This window comes from Triturus cristatus, chromosome 3_2 (genome assembly GCF_964204655.1).
Source record: "Triturus cristatus chromosome 3_2, aTriCri1.1, whole genome shotgun sequence".
Lineage (NCBI taxonomy): Eukaryota > Metazoa > Chordata > Amphibia > Caudata > Salamandridae > Triturus > Triturus cristatus.
Genome location: NC_140584.1, coordinates 744,702,406 through 744,728,497, shown reverse-complemented (window position 1 = coordinate 744,728,497; position 26,092 = coordinate 744,702,406). Strand labels below are relative to the sequence as shown.

General features: G+C 46.6%; 1 protein-coding gene across 1 annotated transcript in view; it reads left to right on the top strand.

Moving 5' to 3' along the window:
• ANKAR (ankyrin and armadillo repeat containing) overlaps positions 1-26,092 on the top strand; it is a 1,190,398-nt gene that overhangs the window by 681,891 nt on the left and 482,415 nt on the right. Inside the window, exon 16 of the mRNA XM_085646861.1 lies at positions 187-291. Within this exon, the coding sequence (XP_085502987.1) occupies positions 187-291 (105 nt within the window). The remainder of the gene's footprint in view (positions 1-186; positions 292-26,092) is intronic.

Sequence of the window (26,092 nt, the reverse complement as noted above, 5' to 3'; positions counted from 1 at the left end):
CTGTTTTTTGGCCTGCCCTGACTGCAGTGACCTGTTGATTCATGTAAATAGACAAGGTATTGCATAACATTCTGTTAAGAAACTGTTATTTTTGCCTTCGCCAGCCACCTCCAGTATGGTCTTAGCTATTCAAGGCTGTATTTTTCTGAATTCCCATGATTGACAACTTAATTTCTACCCCAACAGAAATGCTGAATTCCAAAGAGTCCACAAGGAGGGAAATGGCAGTGAGATGCTTAGAGGTGTTTTGTGTGTCTAAAGAGGCCTATTGGAAAAATGTTGTTGAAGCAGGTAATGTTGTGTTTGCAGAATTGTGTCAATTTTAACTTTCTTTAGCTGTTTTAATGTGCTCAAGTACCTGGACAATTCTCTTTGGAGTGGCATTTATACATGCTAAGATTGGTCTTGTAATTGTCATTACAGCATTTACTAAGATATGTTAAGTCAGTGACATCCTAGGTGTAAATAAGTAATCATAAAACCCTTTTTGTGTGTAAAACAACCAGAGCAAGAAAACTATAAAAGAAAAAAATATCCGCTCCTTTGATCTGCTTTATTGAACTTTTTTGGTTGGAATATTAACTTTAGTTACTATCGCATAATTCTGTCAGTAAATTACATTACACTATATTAAAGTGTATGGCATTAGCCTCCATCAAGGCACTGTTGGACAGTGTAGGTGTGGGCCCCTAAAAGTTAGCACAGTGACATATTATTTACGGCAGTAGTGGCTGGCACGGATCGGGGGTGGCAGTGTGGGGAGGGGGGTAAGGTGCACCGTGATTTGGCTCTCAGCCAGGGACTGAGGGCCTGGGCATGTTCTCCATACAGGCTGTAATGCAGCCTGCATGGAGAACATGCGAAATGTGCATGACTGTTTGGTCGGCCAAACAGTCATGTGCACTTAGGTGGGTGCTACCACTCCTCCCCTGCCCCACCCAGCCCATCATGCAAAGCTGCTGCAGCAGGGCAAAATAAAATGATAAAAACATTATGTTATTATTATTTTATTTTTCCTTTCTTTCACTGCTTCAAAGCAGCAGGGCGACGCTCCTCCGCCTTAGCGAAGAAGCCGCCATTGTGATGGGCATTTCCACAGATAAAACCCCTTGCATAAGGAAGGTGACCCTTGTCCACAATATGTAGCATGCTTCATCATCACATCCATCCTCTTTCACAGTGCAGACAACATGCAACCTGCTTTACAAGGGTGGTGGGGCAGGGATAACCTTGCAGGCGGGGTAAGCATAGGTTTAAGCATAGGTTATGTACTGAAATACTTTTCCTACTATGCATGTGTGATGTACAATTCAGCACACATGAAAACTTTGAAAAATTTGAAAAAATACAAACAATTCTCCAAGTTAATTCCAGGCTCAAAGAGGCCTTTTTTTGGTGCAAAACCCTGCCTACAAATGTTAGTATATAGAACTTTGTGTCAAAAGCCATGGGTGGTTGAATGGAAATGTTTTTAAAAAGAGCAAGATCTTGTTTAGCAATCTGAGCTGGTACAACAGGCAGGGGATGAGACTGTAATCTGATGCTCGAAGTAGAGCTGGTCATTCATTTTAAAGCCCAGATTATTTAAGTACTGTTCTGGCAGAGGGAAAGCTTGCAACTCATTGGGACAGGTGGCATTGGGCCAAAGTAACTCCTGACCTCCTAACAGTATTATCTCAGACTTAATAGCTTTGAGTTTTTAGAGAAATTGTGATACTGATGCCCTCCATGTATTTACTTTCATTATTAGCAATGTCAATACCGCAACACCAATTGAGTTTTTTTGGCTTGCATAAATAATTCAAAATGAGAAGACTGAATTACCTCAAGCTAAGATCTCCATGTGGCTGTAACAAATACTAAGTGAAAGGTAGTGTGTTTGAGGGACATCACCGTGCATGGTATGCATCTTGCTGTTGAAAAGAAGAACCAAGACAACTTGTGAAATAAACTAATCACTCCAATACTGTCTTCTAATGCAAATTTCCTAGAATGTGAACAGAAGTCTTTCATGGTCAATGGTTTTTACTCTGCTGACAAAGCCAGTAAGACCAGGGCTCTCAATTCACCTTCCTCTGCTACAAGTGCTCCAATCCATTTCTGAGTCAGTCGCCCCCAATGGAGGCGAAATCAGATGGGTGATCTTGTAACACACTATTGACCTATAAGTATGTTATTAATTGGCAGCTCATGTGTGACTTATTGATTGACTGATTGACTTATCGATTATGGCAATTGTAGAAAGCAATGAGATAGACCTTAAATTGACACTTTCAGACTAGCCCTGGGTTTTTCCAGAGAGATTTATTACCTACTGGCAGTCGCCAGTAGGTAGTTATAGTTATAGTTAGGACCTAGTTACCATAGGAAAAATGTTTTTTCTTTTGCCAATATCTTTTCTAAACTAATGGGGTAGTCAGGTCAGCTGCTGTGTTGAAGGTTTTGGGGTGATTCGTCAAGCGGGGGCCGAGAAAAAGGGGTGGGTCCCAAAACACGTTTCTCCATGTTAATAGAAAATAGGAAATAGGAAATTGAAAGATTTCTCAGATATACAACTGGGGATGCGAAGGATCTGCAAACCCTCCCGATCTCGTGCCTGCAATCTGATTGGTGCCAATACTTGAAACAAGGAAGTGCTGGCAGCCATCTTGTGACTAGGTTGAACAGAGTCAAAAGAAAAAAGATCCCCTAGGCCTGCTCAGGGAATCCCTCAGAGACCCCCAGGACCAAAAAAAGCATTTTTTTAAAAACAATTCAGCAGGATTTGCGGTGGATCTGTGAAGTTGACCAAATTGTTTTTTAAAAAACGAAGCACAGGCTCCTGCGCTTAGTTTCCTTTCAGCCCCCGGGTGGGCCAAGTCCTGGGGGCAATGAAAAAATGAGATGTGGGGACCCGCATGCTCTGGGTATCGCCACCTCCCCAGGGCTTAATTGATAAAAAGAATGTGTGGGGGGGCTCCTGCCCCCATGCAACTCCAGGGACCACCACATCCACGTGGCTAATTATCTTAAATGCAGGGGGGCACGCACCCCCCCCGCAGCCTAGGGACCACCACCTCCCCTGGGCAAAATTTAGAAAGGTGCGTAGCCTTCCACACAGGCCCGGGACCACCTCCTCTCCGGGGCTTCAATACTGTTGGGGGGCCATGCGACCCACCCCCCTGTGGAGCTGTAAATGGCCCTGGGGACTGCCCACCCGGGAGCCAGCTGGGACCGCATGGGCTTCAGACTCCCCCCGGTCCCAAAGGAGTTGAACCTGCCATAGGGGATGGGGTCCATGGGGCTGAAAATTACCCGGGAAGGGGCCACGTTTCCCATTCCTTGAAACAATTAAAAAAAATACAAGTAATGGCCTGGCCCTGGAGGATGGGGTCCCCGAGGCCAAAAATGGACAGGGAGGGGGGCTGCTTGCCTCCTCCCTTGAAAAGCAAAAATAAAAAGGTAAAAAACCAAGAGCGCGCCAGAAGGCGCATTTGTTGAGTGGTGGGAAAAGGGGGCATAGCCTGTGGCCACCTCTCAGCAGTCCCACTGTGTGGGGCTTACTGGAGGTAACAGGTAGGCTAGTTGGTCCCTAAGGACCCACAGCAGTGACGGGTACCTCATCCCCCAACCAAGAGCACGCCAGGAGGTGTTTTGCAGACTGGCGGGGAAAGGGTGCATGGCCTGCTATTAGAACTCAGCAATCCTGTTGTGTGGCACTTACTGGAGATAACAGGAGGAGTAGTTTGCCCACAAGGACGTTCTTGGGGCCAAGTACCCCTCTTGTTACCTACAGTTAGTCCCACACAGTGGGATTGCTAAGAGGGCTTTGGAGGGCATGACCCCACCTTCACCACCACTCTGCAAACACACCTCAGGGTACACTACTGGTTGGGGGATGAAGTCCACTTTACCTCTGAGGGACCCTGGGGGCCAAGAAGCCCTTCTGGCACCTCCTGAAAGTCCTACACAATGGAATGCCTGAGAGCTGGTCGGAGGCCCAACCCCCTTTCTCCACAACTCTGCAAATGCGACTACTACTTAAAAAAACTAAGAAATTCACAGGGAAAAAAACAAAGGTTACGGGGACGTTATAGTTAGGAATTAGCATTTAAAAAACCTTACAAATTTACTAAAAAAAAACACAGGTTTCAGGGACTTTCTAGTTAGGAATTAGCATTTACAAAACCCTATAAATTCACAGAAAAAACACAGGTCACAGGAACATTATAGTTAGGCTGACATTTCACTCAGAGAAATTCAGCCGTTAAAGTTAGCTGAGCTACCTACAACTTGCGCCCCCGCAATGCAATGCTGATGACGTCACATATTACGTCACTCATGAAATGGTCAGTCACATCACTGATGACATCTCAAATGACATCACTGACATCACTGATGACATCATCCACATAATCTCTGATGTACCTACTCATACCCCAATATAATCTTTCATACTCCCACTCCAAATTTCAGACTATCATTCTCAAAACCATAGACACACCAGTACCAGTACGTACAAACCCACTCACTGATTCATAGGTCTACACACACATCCACTCACTCACCCATATAGCCACTCATGCACCCAGTCACTCAACAATACAGCCACTGATATACACAATGGAAAGGTCCATTTTTACCCCTAAAGCTATTCATTTTAAATAAGCTGTACCTTTTTAATAAGAAGATTTTATTCTTTCTTTGAGGGTTTAAGATTGGGAATGCTGTGGGGGGCTTGTTAATAATATTGTATGCTCACAGTGCCTTCATAAAAAACATGTTTGTGAATTTACTAAGGGGCGTGGACAAATTGTTTAGGAAGGTGTTTTTAGCTCTTTGGAGCTCGGAGTGTGTTAAACTCCGTTCTTCCTATCTTTTTTTCTTCTTTTTGAGGCCACCTCGCGTATCAGCGGCCATTTTGTGGTGCCGTTTGACTTCGGCGGTTAGCGCTCTGGCCTCTACTCGGACGCACAGCGGATGCGTGCAGTGGCAAGCCCGTCTGCGCCCGTCCGTGCCGATTCAGCGGCCAGGGCCAGGTATGCTAGCCGATTTGGGCCCTCAGTAGGCAATCGCCTGCAATTTCAAGGGGACTTTTTGAAGTCTCTTCGACCTCCCTCGTGTCGGTCACTGAGAGGCCTACCCTTGATCTCTCAGTCAGACGCGGTGTGTCCGGAGTGTGGGTTCTCAGTGTCGCAGACCTGCTTGACTAATCAGCAGTACAAGGGAGCTGCAAGGACCTTACATATTAGTGCTGCCCTTATTAACGCTAGATCCTTAAGGAAGCACTATATGGATGTGTTTGATCTGGTCATTGACACTAACTTGGATCTGCTGTTTGTGACTGAGACCTGGTTGGACTCTGCTTCTAATCCTATTGTGGCGCTGGCTACTCCAGTAGGCTATAAACTTTTTCGCGTGGACCGCCCAGCTGGAAGAGGGGGCGGTCTGGCTATTTTATATAGGGACTGCTGGGTGCTACACGGGGAGGCCTCAGTTGTTTGGGGTGAGTGTGAGGCATTAGACTGTAGTATACAGTTTTCACCTCACTTCACTCTAGGGGGCTCCCTTATATACCGTCCACCTGGGCCCGCTGAGGCATTTCTTAAATTTTGTGGGGATGTGCTAGCATAGCGAGTACTTTGCTTCTCTCGCTACTTGGTTCTGGGTGATGTTAATCTCCATCTTGACCAATTTGACTTAGGCGACTCAGCTGATTTCCTTAGTTCGCTTCAGTTGGCTCATCTCTCTCAATGGGTCTCCCACCCTACTCATCTGGGGGGCCATATTCAAGACCCTGTTTGTTCTACTTTCCCTATTTTGGTGACTAAGCCTTTACCTGTTTCCTGGTCTGACCATTTTCTTGTTAGTTTTTCTTGGGATATTACCCAGCAGACTAGACAAGCAGTGCGCCATTATCCTCCAACTTTTAGAAAAATTGACCCAATTCAGCTTTCTATGGTTCTGGCTGCGTCTCGGCCTACTCTCCAGGAAGATCTTGTGGGTAATCTGTCCAATTTCACGGATTGGATAGCTGCCTCTGTGGCTGCTCTTTCTGTATCAAGCAGGCCTAAGTTGGCCAGAGACTCTCCTTCTAAACCATGGTTTACCCCCGAATTGAAAACTCTGAAACATGAGTGTAAAGTACTGGAATGGGCATGGCGCGCTAGCAACTATGGCCTCTCGGAAAAAAGATCTCTAAGAGCCAAACAAAAAAGCTATTACATCGCTATAGCAGCTGCTAAAAGTTGCTATTTTTCTCTACGGATTGTTCAAGCCAATAACAACTCGGAAGAAATGTTTTCTATCGTACAAAGCTTTATGTCTCCGAGTGCCCAAGTTCGAGCTGCACCAATTTCAGAAACTTGGTGCAACACTCTTGCTAAGTTTTTTTCAGATAAGATAAGCTAGTTTTCGGTCTGGCACTCCGGCCCTCTCGGGCTGTCTGTTGGGTGGGCTGGCCGCCACTCCAACTAACACTGTTTCCCTTTTTGAGCCTATTGAGCCAGCTTGCTCACTCAAAATTCTTAAAGCCTTGAAGTCGGGTTCTCCGACCGACCCTTGTGCTGCTAGACTTTTCGCTGCGGTGGCGGACATAAATAATCCCGAAGTTAACAAAATTGTCAATCTGTCATTGTTGGAAGGTCGGGTTCTGTCATCTTGGAAGCAGGCTCCAATCCTTCCCCTTCTCAAGAAGCCGTCCGCTGACCCAATGACACCGGGTAATTATCGTCCCATATCACTGCTTCCAAGCTTGGCCAAGGTGTGTGAGAAGGTTGTCTCCAAGCAACTGACTAACTTTGTTGAGGAGTCAGGCCTGCTGCATTCGGCTCAATCAGGATTCCGTGCGCTGTTTAGCACGGAGTCTGCGTTGTTGGAGGTGACAGAGACAATCCGCGGGTGTCTGGACGCAGGCGGGAGAGCGGTTTTGGTTATGCTCGATCTGTCGGCGGCCTTTGACACTGTGCCGCATTCCCTGCTTCTGGCCCGCCTTTCAGAGATTGGGATTTCGGGTTCGGCTTGGCATTGGGTTAAATCCTTTTTGGAGGACCGCTCACAGCAACTTTGGCTTCCACCCTGTGCTTCTGAGGCTCAGCAGGTAGCTACAGGTGTCCCCCAGGGGTCATCCCTTAGCCCCCTTTTATTTAACATCTATGTGACTCCGTTGATTTATTTGGCGGAGTCCCTAGGGGCTAAGGTGATGGCCTATGCGGATGATACCCAGCTCCTGTTTTCTTGGGATAAGGCGGAAGACTCAGTTCTTGAAGCACAACACTGTCTTCTCGCAGTCTTTGGCTGGCTTGCTCAGGCACAGCTAAAATGTAATGAGGAGAAATCAGAGGCTTCCGGGAGAGTCTTTGGCCCCCTGGCTTACCCATGCCTAAGGCTATGGGTACAGCTGCAAAAAATCTGGGGGTCTGGTTCAATGAGAATCTGTCTTTCTCCACTCAGGTTAAAAAGCTGGCAGGGTCTTGTTTTGGCACATTAAAAGCCTTGAAGAAGTTTTTGCCTTTTCTACCCAGACATGCCAAAGAAACGGTGGTCCGCGCTCTGATTTTGTCTCGCTTGGATTATGCCAAAGCACTTTATGTCGGCATCCCTGGTTTCCTTCTAAACAAATTACAGATTGTTCAGAATGCAGCTGCCAGACTTCTGCTGGGTCTATCTCGCAGGTGTAGTATACGCGCTTATTTGCGCTCTTTGCATTGGCTTCCAGTGGAGGCACGAATTAAATACAAATTCGTGGTGATTGCCCACAGGGCCTTATACGGGCTGGGTCCTGTTTACCTCCAGAAGAGGTTTGTTTTTTATAAACCAGGGAGAGAGTTGCAAGTTACAGCTTCCAAGAAAAATCATTGGAACGTTCCGCAAAATTATCTGCCATCCAGTTCAGGACGGGGAAGGAACATACATGCTCCTCTACCACCGGAGCCTCCAGCAACAGACGAGGACAACTGGCGTGTTCTTCAAGATAACTTCTCGCTAAGAAGTCAATCGCAGCCGTTCCGATGTCCCAATTCCCAAGGACTCCATGTGCCGCTCCACAGGCCATAATCCCGACACCAGAACAGTCCAACTCATGAGCCACTAAGGGGCTCATCAGCCGATCATAATCCGGGGCAGGAGACACCGAGTTCGACAGACACAAATCCAGAGCCCATTGGAACGGACAATCTAGGCAATGAAAGACGTGCTGCACACAAGTAAAGTAGGGAAACCGGAAGGACAATCCATAGGCAATGCTTAGAGTTGCCAGTGGTAAAGTGCCATAGTATTCAAGCATCCGGTTACGAAGATGGGAGCATCCGGGACATGTTGTCGTGTGACGCAAGTTGTGCATCCATAGCGCAGGGCGCAGAACAACAAAAGTATTCCAGCTATGAGGGCGAGAAGTAAAGGAAAAAGACGCTGGAAAAAATAGAATGAAAAAAGGCCGGGATCACACCAAAAATAGTTTGAAAAGATGTCACGAGGCCGGAGCCCCAAATTTTGAAAAAAATGAGCCAGGCCACTTGTTGACGAGGCATTAAAGATAGTCTGAATCAGGGTCCCAAAATGAAGTGGGAGATCAGTATTCAAAAGCGCTTGCACCTCAGTGCGGGTGTTTGCTATGTGAAGGACAAATGTTTCCCGGGATGAAGTCAACGCGACTTCTTTTTGAGACAATAGAGCCCTTATTCTGCTCATCTTGTTGAACTCTGCTTTCAAGGTTGGAATGGAAGGCCAGACGTGAACATCGAGCCAGCCATGCGGGGGTGGGAAAAGGACGTTATTACAGCAGACTACTCTCTGTGAAACAGTCACTATATAGGGAATCCCCACTAACATCCCACAGCAAGCTTCATTATTTAATAGCAAATAACTACCGTTAGCAAGCAGCGTAAAAGACGGCGTTATAACTGGCACAGGAATCCCTTTCAGGACGCAAGCTAAATTAGGGGCGTGCACATTACATGCACCATGCAATTGAATGTGCCTACACACAACAGAGTGATCCGGAGTGGAAGTGCACTCTTCACCTTTCAAGTAAACCTCCTTGCCATCTCTCACACATCTATATGTGAATGGGAGTGACCAAACTTCGTGCAGGAAGGCAGTACCGAGTTGTTCATATCTGCCTAGAGCATAATGTTTCATGCACGAACTAAACTTAAACAGGGGGAACGGTAACGTGATCAACCCATGTACAAGCCACACAGCAGAATTCAATTCAGCAACAGAGAAAGGCAAAGGTTCTAACTTTTCAATGTGTAGTAATGAATATGTAGCATCTTTCATGGACATGAACTGTTGTTTCGCAGTTAAATTGAAAGGAAGGAACAAGATGAAGTGTTCATGTAATCCCAAGGGACTTTCCCTGCCTTTAACTTTTGCAACGTCCATGCAAACTGCATAATAGAACGCAATTGATTTTGACCATGATACAATACAGACAAATCATCCTGCACAATATCTACCACAGATGATACAATATTATCTAAGGTATAAATTCTGGAAGAGAGTGTATTAATACTATTATCTATTACAGCCAACACCTTTTCCATATTGGCCTGATCAATAGCACGTAATCTGGATGCAGCCTCGATTTGTGATAACTTCCAAACTTCGTTGTAAATAGCATACACCCATCGTTTGGGCCTGCCAACAGCAGGACCCTTAACAAAATCATTCAAATCTATTTTGTCATTTAATCGTGCTAAATGAAGTTTAACAGACGCTAAAGTGGAATGTTGCAGCCAAGACTGGCATAACTTCCCTACTGAGTAGGTAGTTACAGTGTGAGAATATTCAAAACGAGGATCCTCACGAACCTGTGTATACCCCTGCTTTAAATCCAGAAACCGATGTTGACAGGAGTCCGAACTTGTTTGCCACACCAACCACCCTCCCGGATTCAATTCAGAAATATTGAAGGACGTGTTGGAAACCTGTGTCTGCAACATTGCAAGGGATAGATCCGTATGATTACCCCAATTCGGATAAGCACCCAGACCCGGAACGGAGGGAGAATTTAATCTTTTAGAAGTAGCCAATCCAAAACAGGTTGTCTGAAAAATGGACGAATTTAAAAATAACATGTGATTCGGGATGAGACAGGCACGATGCAAAGCTTCTGTTCCCTGCACTTGCCATCGTTTGGAGCCCCAAACCAATTTAAGATCGACAGTAGCTTTCCACAGATCATACCCGCCAATTGCCAACTCGTCCATAAAGGACTTCGAATACAACAATTTGGTGTGTGTCATTCTAACTTTAGAAGCAGACTCAGGGGCAACCTTAAAATAAAAGGAGACCGGATTTGACACACTAAAATCAGAAAAATAGGTGAATTTTTCCACTAACGTGGCAGAGCTGCCCATCCTAGGGGAGGGGCAATGTTCCCATTGTGTATAATTTACAAAATTTCTAAACGTATTTGCTTTGTGTAGGAAATGCGTGCCATAATGTTGATAACAAAATTGTTCATCATAATTATCAGGATCTAAATACAAATCCTCAGCATCAAACGCAGCATAATATTTCAAATCAGAAAACAGTGCTTCTATGGCCTGAACATCCCAGTCATCTGAGTGGATGTTCTGCTAAACGACATCACCCATAGAAACACGAAATACATTTGGCACATTAATTACTTCAGTGGGGCCATGAATTTGAAATTTTACGGCATCCCAAGCGATCCCATCACGTACAGGCCAGGCAGTAATGTTCACAAAAGTCTGGTCCCTTTTCATAATGTGTGATGAGGAGTGGGGGGCCAAAGTTCCATTAATTAGTCGAATCGTTCATCTTTCATTCAGGTAGTGTCCATTGATAAGTCTAAAAAACACTACCACAAAGCCAATGGACATAAACAAAAAAACACATATGAGAACCAGCCAAATGTAAGTCCAAGGGGGAATTAAAAAATGTCTTTTGAACCAGGCCACAAAAATCGAAACTTTGGACGGGGCAATGGAAGTCATTGAATGAGAATCAAAAGAGTCTTGTGAGTGGGCAACTGTGGTGGATTGTAAAACAGGCAAGGTAACATCCGCAGGATAAGCATACTCAACCTCTTCAAGCATACCACTAGATGTTAGTGGCAACAAGGGACCAGTAACGGTATGCATCTCGACGGCAACATCAGGCACTACGTTAGAAGCTCGGGCCACAACTGAATTTCTCAGCATCGAAGGACAAGAAACTGCTGGAGTCATACTAAGAAGAATCGGCCACTCGCTGTAGTTTGACATTGTCAATCGAGATGTACCTGTTATCCTTTCGACCAGGAAGTGGAGGTAAAATGACTGTTCTAGTAACCTGTACTCCAAGCACTGGAACCGGTGCATGATAAGAGGGGCCGAAATCCTTCTTGTTCTCCACCTTCTCACGGACCAGATCACCAACTCGAGGTAGCCAGCTGACTACCGGAATCTGAAGTTCAGCATCAGATGAGGAGGGTACGTGTTCCTTCGATAGACTGTCTCTGGCTTCTTGAAAATTCTGCAACACAGCACAGTGTTCATCTACGTCAAAGGGTGCGGCTGACGCCGCCATGTCTAGACCATCAAGGTCTGGGACAAACATTCGTACACCAAAGAGCATCATGTATGGGGTCCGTCCACTCAGAGACTTCTAGGGAGATTATTAAGTGCACGTTGCACGTCATACAAGTGGGCTAGCCAGTTCCGGCAAGTACCCAAAACTCCGGCTGTCAAAGATTGCTTTAAGTCACGGTTCATCCGCTCCACTACACTATTACCCTCAGGCCAGTATAGAGACGAAAATTTGACTTGGACCCCCAAATTTCTCATGGCCTCTTTGTACCCCTTAGAGGCGAACGCCGGGCCCTGATCAGAATGAAAGGTACCACATGCAAAACTCCCAACAAAGACACGCAAATCTTTTATGACAGTGCAAGAATCAGCACTCCTTTGTGGCCACACCCACAGAAAACGTGTGCACGAATCAACTGCAACCAAGATGTATTTGTACGCAGTATCAGAGGTAAAAGGACCGCAATGATCTAAATAAACACAACCCTTTGGTTTATTAGATATATACAACTGAGTTTGTGGTGGGCGCGCCGCAGTTGAAGGTTTAATCTGCTGGCAAATGTCACAATTAAGAACATAAGCTCTGGCTTGTTTATACAAACCGCACCACCAGTAACGTTGTTGTAGCAGAGATACAGTAGCTGCAACACCGGCATGCGTGGACGCCATGCCCTCGTGAGCCGCTAATATCAAAGAAGGTCTGCAGTCCACGTTGGGAATCAATCTGTCACCAACGTCATTAATCCTCACTAATGGGACTTTATCAGGACTTAAGTGATAATGGTAACGAGCAGGGAAACCTCTCGGTGGCTTCGTTCCCTGCTCTGTAGCAGCAATAGCTGCCAAGATGTCATCATCGATCTTACTTTTGGATCTTGTAACTGCTGCTACTAAGTATGTCGCCACTGCTGTTTTTGCTGCCTCGTCAGCTAGGCTGTTGCCGACAGCATGGATACCAACTCGTTGGTGACCAAGAGTGTGAATTACATTCACGAGAGGCAGACGTTCTTTAAGATCTGCCACTCGAACCCAAAGCAATTTATGCTTAATCGTGCTACCTTTGGAATCATGAAAGTCATTCTGAGACCAAAAATGTGGATTGTCGTTGTAAGACTGAACACAATAAAAGGAGTCACTCACTATAAGGGTAGTGACTCGGGGATCAGCAAACTCTAGCGCTAGCACCAGAGCACGAAGCTCCACCAACTGCGCGGTACAATCACCCAATGACTGCGTATGCACGACATCGGACTGGAATTCTCCATTTACGAAAGTACCGACTACAATTGTGCAAGCCGCTGAATAGGCGTGCTTTGATCCAGTTGCCGGTTGCGCAGCACCGTCAGTGTATATGACACAATGGTAATCCTCGAGTGGGCGCAAGGACAGAGGAGCTGGATGAACGAATTCATACTGCAAAAACTCCTGAGTCTGAAGTGCTGCGTCAAAGATATATGTGACGTCCGGCGATGTCAAGGAGGTGGCCCATTGTATCCACCTCGGATGCAAAGCTTTAGAATTCGGTACGCTTGCTTTTGTCACCGCCTCAAGGGCAGGATAGGGTGTTACCACCAACATGCGTTTAACTTGGGACAGCGCTCGTTCTTTCAGAATCGCCATCTGCACTGCCGTCAGAACTTTCTCGACAGTGGAAAACTGCAGTTCAGCCAGTGAGATTTGTAAGCAATGGGGACGGTGTCGCGCTGAACGTTAAGTACGTGAAACCCACTGCGCCAGGCACAATTCTTATGACCAGGTTAGTGTGGTTATCATGCGTCAGTAAGTATTTAGAAGCAAGAATATCAGCTTGCAATGACTGCAATATAGCTGAATGCTCTGGCAGCCAGCAAGATTTGGAAAAAGTAGGTTGTACCAAGGCATAAAGCGGCTTGATACGCTGGGCATAATCCGGGATGTAAGTTCGACCGAAATTCAGAAAACCCAGCAGAGATTGTAACTTCTTCAGTGATGTAGGAGCACGGAGGCATGCGCACTTCTCTAGAAAGTGCGGAGCCAATCCTCGATCTTCATTGTTGAGTTCGTACCCCAAGAACAACACTGTATATTCCGCAATGTGTGACTTCGCAAAGTTGAATTTGTAACCCAAGTCTGCAAACAAAACAATACTTTGATCAACGTGACGGAGATGCGGGTCCAACTCGTCATCTGTGAGATAAATGTCATCCACATACGAGTACGCATCAGGGTCTACACCCTCCAAGAGGGAGACCACGCCAGCAGCAAAGACTCCTGGGCTGTTCTTATAGCCCATTGGTAATCTTTTGAATTGTTTTTGTTTGCCACCCGAGGTGAACGCCGTCCACTCACTACTAAGAGAGGACAGGTTATGGCTGTAAAAGCCATTGGAAATGTCAAGTGTGGTTTTAAACCTTTTTCTCACAAGACTATCGACGAGAGCCGAACTGTGGGTGTTCTGTATTGCACAGGTCCGGCAATGAGAATTTAGGTGCCGGTAATCCAAAACTAGGCGGTACGACCCGTCAGGCTTCGTCACAGTGAACAAAGGATTATTCATAGGTGACACACATGTTTCGATTACTCCTTGATATTCCAATTGTTCAAGGATCGACGCGACGTGAGGTCTAGCTTCGTGACGCATGGGGTATTGGGGTTGTGGTTGGGGCATCGTCCGCAACGGAATCTCATGGCCGGGAGACAATTTATCCCAGCCAAACTGATTTCGATATAACGCAGGTGCTAGCACCTGAGCCCATTCCGAGGCGTACTTTTTAGCTTGGACCTTCGGCACTGTGTGCGCAAAGGACGATAGGATTACCTCCTCCCCTCTAGGAGCATCTAAATCGAAAGCCGGGGGCCAATCTGCCTCCGCCAATAGAATATCATAGGAAGTGGTCAGATTATCCCAAGAAACCCCTTGAGTTGTACGTTGTATGTCACCTTCAATTTGAATGACTATATTATACAGTCTATCAGGGGGAGACACCCGAGTGTCAGCAGTTTCAATATTCACGAATATATCAGTTGCTGTCGCCACCAGATATTGACGCAGTGCTTGTCGCACTACTGTAACTTCCACCGCGCTGTCTAGCGGCGTTAGCGCCCATGTCAGGTTCTGAAGCTGCGTCCGTACCATCTGAGGCATACCTCGCTGTCAGTGCAGCAACTTTCTTCTTCTGAAACGGGGGTCTTTGACGTGCAGATTCGTCCTGCTTGCCTTTGCAAGCTGTCGACAAGCCTCATTCCCAATTCAATAGCAGCCTCCGCACCATGATTCTCCTGAACCTTTTTGATGACAGATGGTAGCACAGACATAGACGGAGTGCCATAGCACTTCGAATAGGTCGCGGCAAAGACCTTACCCCAGTTGTCACAATCGGCCATATCCGGGACTAGGTCTTTAGGCAAAGTAATGGTGAGGATCCTGTGTTTCTCCACAGGAGATGTATTTGGAAAAATCGCTTCCAACTGGTCAAATTTTTCAGCAAGCCAATAAGAAAATTCATCCTTACTTTGGGGGCGCTTGCCGACCAACCAATTGACCATAACAGGACTAATGACCACTGTGTGGTGGTCCGTAGGTTGTCCCGCAACAGCAGGTGCCCCCTCCTCCTCCCTGTTCCTGATGTTGACCCCGAGATTCAAACGCCAGAGGCTGGGTGGGTGCTCCTTCGTGCGTAAAGCTGCTCTGGCATGGAATGCCTTACCCCTGACCCTACGCAGTATTCCTGATCCTCTGATCTTTAGAAAGAGGCTTAAAACCTTCTTGTTTTGAAAAGTTCTTTACCTAATGGTCCCTCTCCCTGAGGTTTGCGCCGGGACACTCTGCTGAGTATCTGTGCCTGGTACAAATGGATTTAACATAACATAACATAACACTCATATACCCATACAGACACTCACACACCACCACTCATCCATAGAGTTACTCACACACCATAGGCAGTCACCCAAAGTGTTAATCACACTGCCATTTACTCACTTATCACCACTCTTATTCATACATATACTAACGCATACTTACTCTCAAACAATCACTGACACAAGCACACACTTATCCATACAGCCACTCTCACAATCACTCACTCTCACATACAGTAACCTATATACTCCAACACTCATATACTGCCATTCCCATATGCAGTTACTCACCCATACACCACTGAGACATCTATTCACTCACTGACACAGCCATACGCACACTCAATCACCCATACAACACCTCACAGACTCACTCACACATCCATGCAGGGAGTCACACAACACAGACAATCAGGCACCCATACAGGTACTCAGACATCCAATCAATAACCCATATAGACACTCATGTAGCTACTCATCAACCCATGCAACAAATTACACACTGACACAGACATTCACACAGATTAGTCACTCACACATAATCACTCACTTATACAGTCAGTCACACACCCACTGAATCATCCATACAGACACTCATACACCCATTCGTTCTTGAATACACCTTGGCGTGTATATATATAAACTTTTTAGAAACACTCAAGTCAATAAATGATGTCATCAGTGATGTCATTTGAGATGTCATCAGCGATGTCATCAGTGATGTCACTGACCATGTCATGAGTGGTGTAATATGTGACATCATCAGCAGTGCATTGCAGGGGCGCAAGTTATAGTTAGCTCAGCTTATTACAATGGCTGAATTTCTCAGGTTTTGTAAGAGTAAAATGTCAGCCTAACAAACTATAACATTCCTATAACCTGAGGTTATTTCCCCTAAATCATATATATAGTTGAAGGTGCCTGGCACTTGCAGCAACTAAAAGAAATGGTGAAAATGTAATTTAGCTCTCATTGCAGAGACCTTAGGGCCTGATTTATGTGTTGGTGTTAAGGATACTATGTCGCAATGGCAACAAAATGTCATTGCCACCAATATATTGGTCCACCCACCAAATTTTAAAGCCGGTGGAGCATAGTTTAGCACCAGCAGAGACTACTCCATCTCCACAGTGGCCACATTTTTCTGACAGCCCGATGGAGTAAGGGCCATTGGAGAATTGACTGTGTGTCTGCCTGCCCAATTTAGATGGAGGGGTATATAGCTGTTTTTACTTTCTTTCACCGCCATGAAAACCCTGGCGGTTAGGGGGCAGTAAAGGCATAAAAATGCTTCCATCATCATGGGAGATGTCTCCCATTGTGAGGGGGGCAGTGTATCATATATTGTTAAAAATAAAATCTGGTTTGGTGGACATTTCTCAAATTGGAGAGTAAGGACTCTGCTAAGGCAACGGGCTAATTTACTACATTGCCCTGACGGAGTTACCTCTGTCTACCAAGATATAAATTAGGCCCTTCCTAATCCACAGCTGTCTGGTTATGCTAGAAAACTGCGATGGAGTGTGTGTCTGATACAGGGACAAGGTTTGTTTTTGTGTAAAATTTACCTTCAGATTTAAAACGTTTTGTGGAGAAAAAGTAGTTGTCGAGTCATCGACAGGGCAAGCTGCTAGCGGCATCTGAAGCGGGGATCAACGGCAATGGGTTGCTGAAACGTGTGACTCCCACGGTCGTTGCCGGAGGTGGGAAAGCTCTGAGCAGGCGAAGTCATGACTTTGTGCCAGGGAAGTCATGAACATCGGTCGAATTCTGTTTGGCGTCGGTCCTGATTAAGCCTTCTACATTTGGACTTTGAACCTTTTCTTGAAGTCAGATCTCCTTCACTTAGGTAAACCACCAAGCTAAGGCCAACTGGCAACTCAACAGCTTCGGCTTTGATAATGATTCCGGTCTCTGTCCAGGCAGAAAGTTGGCAAAAAGTTTCTAAGTCGGGGTGTGACTTCGCCACAGACGTATCCAGTTGAGCTTCTCCACATACCCTGCTGTTATGCAAAATCATCCATGGACGGATGCACCACAGACACTCCCAGGGATACTTGCAGTGTTGGGCATCAGGTTGGAGGTCTTGCCAAAGTATTTGATGCCCTGAAGTGCTCTTCATGACACCGGCACAGCTGGGCCTGGTTTACGACCTTCCCGCTTAAGGGAAGGAGTGGACCGAGGTACGCCTATCACCCCGAGAATCGCTACTGGGCTGGTTGGAAAGACGATTGCCAGAGGCCTTCTCTAACGGACCTTCACTACTTTTGTCGTCTTGGAACGGAACATCCCTCCCTGCTCCCCCCCACCCCAGCAGGGAACCCAGGAGCCAATGTGAGGGGACTTCACAAAGGTGGACTGTTCAGAAACCTTGCAGCAGGACGGGTGGAGACGGAGTGATGCAGTTGGGCCGGGTGGCAGCATTCTCTCAGCGGTCCACCCAGGGCGGTGGACCGTCCTGCACCAGAGTACTCGGCGGCTAGATGGAGCCATGGTGGTGAATAGAGTGACATGTGGCCTAACTTATACCTCAATGCTGGCATCTGGTTGGGGAGGACAGTCTGTAAGAAGTCCGAGTAGTAGTTAAAGTGGGTGAGAACCCACCTCAAATATTAATCACAAGCCTTAGCAGGATGAACCACTAAAGTCTCAAAATAAACCTGTGCTTAATCCTCTGGTAGCATGGCACAAAGCAGTTAGGTTTAACTTAGAGACAATGTGTAAAATATTTATACATCAATCAAACAGTAAGAAACTGAAAACACGAAACAAGAAAAACCCCAAACCAAATTAGTAAAACAGAGACAATTTCACTAGATAAAATGACACAAAAATGTCAAAAATCCAATAAGGAGAACTGAACCAGAGATATACATTTTTTAAGTTTGAATGAAAAATAGCACCAAAAAGCACAAAGCCCCATCCACGGTTGATGGTCGTGCTAGACCAGGATAATGAAAAAATCAAGGCCAACCATGATGGGGCGTGATTTGGATACAGGAATGAGGTTTGTTTTGGTGGAAAATTTAACCTCTGACTTAAAATGTTTTATGGAGAAAAAGTGGTCATCGACGAGTCTTCGATCTGAAGCAAGGCTGAATGATAACGGTTGCTGGACCGCAGGGTTCTGGTAGTCATTGAAGGAGATGGGAAACCTCCGTGCAGGCGCAGTCATGAGTTAGTGGCCAGGAAGGCCTTAACATCAATTGATGATGCTAGGCGTCTGTCCCGATGAAGTCTTCTAGGTTTGGACTTTGAAACTTTTCTAGAAGTCAGATTTCCTTCAGTGGGGCAAACCACCAAGCTATGGCCAACCAGTGATTCAACGGCTGCAGCTTCGATGGTGATCCCTGTCTCTGATGTTCTACGGGCAAAAAGTTGGCAAATAAATTACCAAGTCGGGGTGTGGCTTTTCCATGGACAATGAGGGACGTATCCAACTGAGCTCCCCTGCATACCCCGCTATTATCCTAAATCATCTGTTGACTGATGCACCAAAGACACTCTCCGCGCTACTTGCAGTTTAGTGCACTGGGTCAGAGGTCTCTCCAAAGTATTTGATGCCTTGAAGTTCTCTTTGTGACACCGGCACTGCTAGGCCTGGTCTGTGACCTGCCTCCCAGAGGGAAGGAGTGGCCTGAGTTTGGCCCATCGCCTGAGATCCACTGCTGGATCAGTCAGAATGGCCTGAAGGATTGTCTGGCTCTCGGACCTTCACTTGTTTGTCGTCAAGAGACCGTTTAGTGTGCCTGGTGACGCAGATGAGCCTGGGTGGTAGCATGCTCTGAGCAATCCTCAGACGGTGGTGGCCACTGCTTGCATATCTGAGGACTCAGAGTACTCTGCGGCTAGATCGGGCAGCGGTGGTGGATGGAGTGATACGGGGCCTAGCCTGTAGCTCTCAGTGCTGGCAGCTGGCTGGCGTGGAACCACACCCAACGCTGTGACTACTGGGGGCATGGGAGGCAGATGGGCTTCAGTAACTGGAAGCTAGCTGTTGCACCAAAGGGGAAGCCTCCGGTCTGGGTGCAGGATGAACACCTGTTGATTTGGCAGACGAGTCGGGCCGTGGGGAGAGGCTCGAGAGCCCTTTGGCAACACCCAGGTGCCTACTATTAGAGGTTCATATGTCTGACCACTGGCGACTGCCTTGTAGGGACGAGACTGCAGGAGCAGATAAGTCGGTCCAGCCCTTTGGTCCACCTATGGGCACAGGACCAGCACATCACTAGGAGGTGCAGAACGAACATGAGGGTCCGGTTGTAGCAGTAGTAATGTGATAATGGCCTAGACACTGTAGAACCGTAAGCAAAATAATTGAAGGCCCCCTCATTCCTCTGGTGGGTGCCAGGCGGCTGCCTCTAGAGAACTGGCAGTCAGCTAACCACACTAAGCTGGGAGGTTATAGATCCGTTTGTCTCATCGCAAGACCCTCCTGCTTCTTCAGCTAGGGAAGTCAACAATTCCTATTATCATGGGGAAGGAGAAACACCCTCCTTTCTCTATGCACTGCAAGATAGATAGGTATACCAAACAACCCCTGGCTTCAGTCGGATGACCCTCTGAATCACTGTCTTTACATGTGGGCTCTATTGAGAAACACACCTCATCAATCTTGCAGGCCATTCATGAGTTGTAATCCTCCCTAGAAGGGAACATTGGCAACCTTAGTCTTGATCTACCTATGCCAATACTGGCGGAGAAACTATGCAAAGTGTCAGAGTCTGAAGACACACTTTCAGAAGCTGAGAACTTGCTACAAAACTGTCTGAAATCCTGGGTGCCAGTGGAGGAGGTCTCAGCATACTTATTAGAGGAACAAGCCCTTAGATCCTTGGTTCCCAGGCGGCTACCGGGAGCTCCACTCTGACTGTTCATCGCCCGTATTTTCAATTTTGCTCACAGGGATGCGTTTCTAAGAGCTTCTCGACTAGGCACCTTGAGGTAGAATTTCTCTGGTGTCATGTTATTCCCTGACTAAACTTTTATGGTCTAACAAGAGTGCTTCTCCTTTTTGGAAGTCAAACAGAATGTGAGGGCTTTTTAAATAAAATATGTGCCAGCTTGTTTTACAGTCTTCTTTGGAGATAAAACACTCTTTTTTGATGATCTGGAGAGTGATGGGACTGGGTTGATTCCCCCCCCCCCAACAGATTAGAGGGCCTTGTGGCTTGGCAGCAGGTGCCACTCAGTGGACAGATAAACAGGTGCAGGATCTACTCAGCAGAGACAGTCAGAGACAGTCAAGATGGCAGCCTGCCAATGATGGAGGGAGACGGCCCAGCCGATGCCAAACTACCCATTCTCGAATACAGGGCTAGCCTGTGGCTTGTTCTCAAGGCCCATTGTCGTCTGCATTATGGTGTTTATATGTTACTAGTTCAACATGGTGGGTGGAGAGATTTCATCAGGTAAGCAAGCTCCTGCTCTATGCTTTTAGTTGAGTGTTGAGTTATGGGGGGCTTAGGGGTGTTCTGGTTCATGGGGAGGTTTTCTCTTCACACTTACACTGTTGAAAATAGGCCCCAGTTTTCACCACAACAGGTACCATGAATATACAATGATATATTGCTTGCGATTACAACGCGGTCGTTACAACGACTGTGTTGTTACAACGCGAACCATTACATGGCAAGTCGTTTCAACCACTTGTTGTAGGGGCGCACTGGACTTAGGAATAGTATAATTTACTATTCCAACTCCAGTCTGTGCAACAGTAGGGATGGTGTTGGAATAGTAAATTATACTATTCCTTAGTTTAGCGAGCGCTATACAGCAAGTCGTTGAAAGGACTTGCGATGTAATGGTTTGCGTTGTAACAACGCGGTTGTTGTAACAACCGCATTGTAATCACATGCGGTGTATCGCATGTGATGTAAACGCTGTTTCCCGTCTTCCATGCCAGGTTTACCATTGGCTCGAGGAAGGTGGCCATCCTGCTTCAGGGTCATGTCCCCTTTAAAGCGTCTTAGACGTAGTTTGTTAATATTTGCCATTATGGAGCTGTGACAGGAACTCTCCGGGAACTGCTTTTTTTTTTTAAATCACTGTTTATGCACCTCCTTTATGGTCAACAGAATTCCTTGGACTCTTGGATGACGTATTGTTGCAACTCCCAGCTCAATCCTGGGTTCTTGCGGGGGTGGAGGGGATCTTAACGGTGTGAAGAGAGATGACATGGATCACTCCAATGTGTCCCATTGGAGGGAGCCCGACACCTCTAGCAAGACTCTTAAGGTCTATGGGCTTTTTGATGCATAGCGACTTCGCAACCCCACTCAGAGACGTTTAACTTTCTTTTCAGGGGCATCAAACCTGTTCTCACTCCCAGACAGTTTCTTACTGCCCAAATCCAAATATTCAAGGGTAGGGACTGTGCCTGATCTACCCTGAGGGCTCTTGGACCATTTACCAGTTGAGAAAATGATGCATAATGGACCTGTCGGGAAAGGGAGGGCCTGGCGTCTCATGCCTGGAGACTAATGGCTCCTGGGGGGCAGGGACTTCCTCTATAAAGACATAGGGGCACATGCATCGATGTCGGCTTTTGCGATTCCTTAATTACAATTATTAAGGCATCGCAATTAAGGAATTGCAAAAGCCTATGCATGTAGGAATCGCTATAAAATTAGCGATTCCCAAACATTCCTTAATTGCGACTCGCAAATTGATGGTAATGTGCGCCCCCTATTAGCAAAATCGCTTTTTGCGATTTCATCATGCATTGCATTTAAGGAATCGCAATTTGTGATTCCTTAAATGCAATCGAAATTTAAGAAATCACAATAAATTGTGATTTCTTAAATTGTGAGAGCCTTTCAGTTTCATGCATCGCAGAGGCCCTTTTTGCAAATCACACCGTTTGCGCTCGCTAAAAAGGTTGATTCATGTCCCTGATAGACACTTGCCAAGAGCTGAATGAGCATTCAATTGAGTCACAGGGAATGCACTCAAAACCACAATTCAGGGGTGGGGGATTATAAATTACTGTATGGGTCAAAAGTAGAAATTGCAATAAGAGATTACTGACTTGGAGACTTGTGTCAGGGATCTGGAATCAAAGTTTCGTGCATCCCTGCTGCATTCTCTCCTCAGTGACCAGCTCCACACACATCAGTCCTTCAAGAGACCCTGCTAAATGATGCATGGAATGCATGACTCTCCACACAGAAGCATATATAAATGGGGGTACCAAGGCAAACAAAACACTTCATTGGCTTAGCTCATTCCACTCCCACATTAAGGACCAAAGGGGTAAGGTTGTTTGTAGCTATCTCCCTATAGCTCATACATTTGTGTCCTACTATGCTTGTTATATGCCAAACCTTGTATTCCCAAGCTGACTGACCTGACTTGCTGATCTCCTCACTCACATATTAGACATTGAAGAAAGAACCCTTCTTGAAACCTTGAACATGTTGGAGGAATTGGGCAAGGCTTTGAACCAGTTTCAATTGGAGAAAACCCTGGGACTGAAGGATTTACGGGGACATTCCTTAAGGCCTCATAGCCATTCCTCTGACCCTGCTTGCTAGCACCTTCCAGGGAGCCCTAGAAGTGAGATTACTCCCGCAAGACCTACGGTTGACAGATACTGTTGTTACACCAAAGTCGGGCATGCAGGCTACCAACTGTGGCTCATATCAACCTATCTCTCACTCTCTTCTGAATTCCAATGTGAACAATTTGGCCAAAGTCCTAGCACTTCATCTTTTGAAAGTGTGGGCTGTCTGGTCCATCCCAGTCAATAGGGCTTTACACCCCATTGTGCTACATACACTTCATAACATTCGGAGAGCTTACAATGCAGTGGCTGTGGCAGATAGACTGCCTGGCGATCAGGCATTGCTCATGGTCGATTTCGGCAAGGCTTTTGATTTGGTAGGATGAGAATACCTGTTCTCTCTACTGGCTCTGATGAACCTCAGTACCCATTGTATTGCATATGTGAAACTGTCATTTTCAGCATTATCTACATGGGCCTGTATAGTATGGGAGCCGCATCTGAGACCTTTGCATTAGAAAGGGGAACTTGACAGGGGTGTCTGTTGTCACTCCTGATGATGTTTGCACTTTCTATTGAACTGCTCGCGGAATGGCTGAGGGTTGATGTACAGGTAAGAGGAGTTCCATGGGCATAGGTGTTGGAAGATAGATAACTTTAAACGCTGACAATATTCTCATTTTCCTGGAAAATCTCCAGTGGTCCAGCCCTGGGTTTTACAAACTCTATGAGTTTATGGGAGCTTAGTGAAATCATCTGTATTCTTTATTTGTGCTTGCTCCTCCTAAATGTCTGGAGCAAGAGGCCTGCGCATTTTCACAGACATGTTTTGCTATCTCGGAGTATGCGTGACCGCTGATTGAAAAAGGCCAAGGACCAGAACCTACAGCCCAGTTGGAAAGAATAATAAGAGACTTTGGATTTTGTGCATCATTCCTGTTTTCTTTTTGGGGTAGGTTGGCTATCTTTACGATGGTGATGCTTCAAGTTTGCTATACCAGCTTCAGAACTTTCCTTACTCCATTTCAAAGGCTTTCGTTAGTTGCATCAATACTCTGTTACAGGGTTTTCTGTGAAATCATTGACCACCCACTCACCAGGATTGCATTGTCCAAATGCTTTAAATCCACTTTGAAGGGTGGCACCGTGACGCCAGATATTGTTTCTTATTTATGGGCTTCACATGTAGTGGTCTTAAGATAATACTGGTTTGGAGAGTTCAGGACCTGGTAAATGCATCTGAGGGATGGTCGATGCAGGGAAAACATCTGTCACACCTTCTTTACAATGGCATTGTCCCACAACCAATAATTCCAACCACACACGTGGTATTTAAGATTTGGGGTGATTCACTCAGGTTCCTTGATTGGTTCTGGCACCTGATCCATGGAACCCCATTGTGGACAGGCACTTGGCGGAACTGTTGGGCTTTGGGTGCTTGGATCTTATTGGTATTTCTAAGTTATGTGATCTTATGAGCCAGGCTATATTAAAATAATTTTTGGGACTGCAGGAGGAATATGATCTCCATCGCAGCCAGTTTTACAACACTCTGCAGATTCAGCATGCAATTACCCCTCATATTTCTTGCCTGGACAATATCCCTTCATACTGCCCGCAGAAGCCCAAAGTATTATTGATTAAACTCGAAGAGCACCAAATCTCCCTTATGTATAAATCACTAATAGGTAACTGTCGCCGTGCAGGACGTGTAAGGAGGGTAGGCCTGAGCAAGAAAGCGGACTCAAGGACTACTGCGTTTACGTCCTTTATTTACAGATATAAGGGCAGACAGCAACACCAGGTTGAGTACGAAGAGCATCGACGTTCCTCTTCTCGTCAGAGTCCCCGGCTCGTCTCCTAGGTCATCAGGCTCAGCCCAAAAAGAAAGATGAGAACGGGATTTAGTCGAGTGTCCTCCGTTCTATTTACCGTTAAGGGGAAGGGGAGTGTGGGTATTGCAAACATGCACTGGCCGTCACCATGTGTAAACCAAAAGATGTAGGAAGGGCGGCAGTCCTCGTACCCCAGCCAAAAGGGAGAGTTAAGTTCACCGCAACCCAATGTGACCACCCGCTTGCAGCTACCCGTTCCCTCCGGTGGTGTATAGAAGTCCCCGGAGTTTCCTCCGTACCTGTTTTAGCCACGCTTCTCCTGAGTGTTGTCGTTGGCCTCCTGGCTCTCCCTCCACTGGGCTCCCACAACGCTCTTTGCCAGTCGATACCTCCTCTGGCCGACAACCAATTCTTCTCTCTGCTTCTCTCCCTCTCTCCCTCTCCGTCTTCACTCCAGGCTTTCGCACCGGCGTCTTCCGCATCCACCTCTTTCTCCACCACCGATGCGTGGGATAGGCTGGCAAAGGCTGACGTCACGGGGGCGAACTCCACCTCTGACGGGTCCGGATCGTCCTTAAAGGGCCCGTCCCATCCCTGTGGATGAGAACGACAATCACCTTCCGATCTGGTTCCGTCTGTCCCGTCGACCCCGTGACACATCTCCCCTCCCGGCTTTCCCCGCTCCGGGGAAAGGGGATAGCGCGACAAATAGTCAGCATTCATCTGTTTGGAGCCCTTCCGATGACGAATGATAAAGTCATAAGGCTGAAGAGCCAGGAACCAGCGAAGGATGCGGTCGTTGCGACTCCTGTTCTGTTGTAGCCAAGATAAGGGGGCATGGTCGGTATAAAGGGTGAATAAACAGCCCTCTAGATAATACCGTAGTTTGTCGATTCCACATTTCACTGCCAAACATTCCTTTTCAACGGTGGGGTATGCGGTTTCCCTGGGGAACAATTTGCGACTCAAATAGAGGATGGGCCTTTCCCTATTCTCAGCGTCTAGCTGGGACAAGACGGCTCCTAAGCCGACCCCTGAGGCATCAGTTTGTAGAAAGAAGGGTTTTTTGAAATCCGGGGTTATCAAGACGGGGGCCGTTGTTAAGGCTGTTTTGAGGGTCTGGAAGGCGGAACGGGCCAGGGGGGAGGGTTGTCTTAGGTGGGACGAGGAAGCCATTTTTCTCAGGAGATCACTTAGCGGGGCAGAAATATTGGCAAAATGGGGAATAAAGCGGCGGTAGTACCCCACCAACCCCAGGAATGCCCTCAGGTCTCTTCTTGTGGTAGGGAAAGTCTGGGAGTGGATAGCCCGTACTTTTTCTTGTTGGGGGAATATACGGCCCTCGCCTAGGACGTACCCCAGGTATTTGACTTGGGTGAAGGCGAACCTTGATTTTT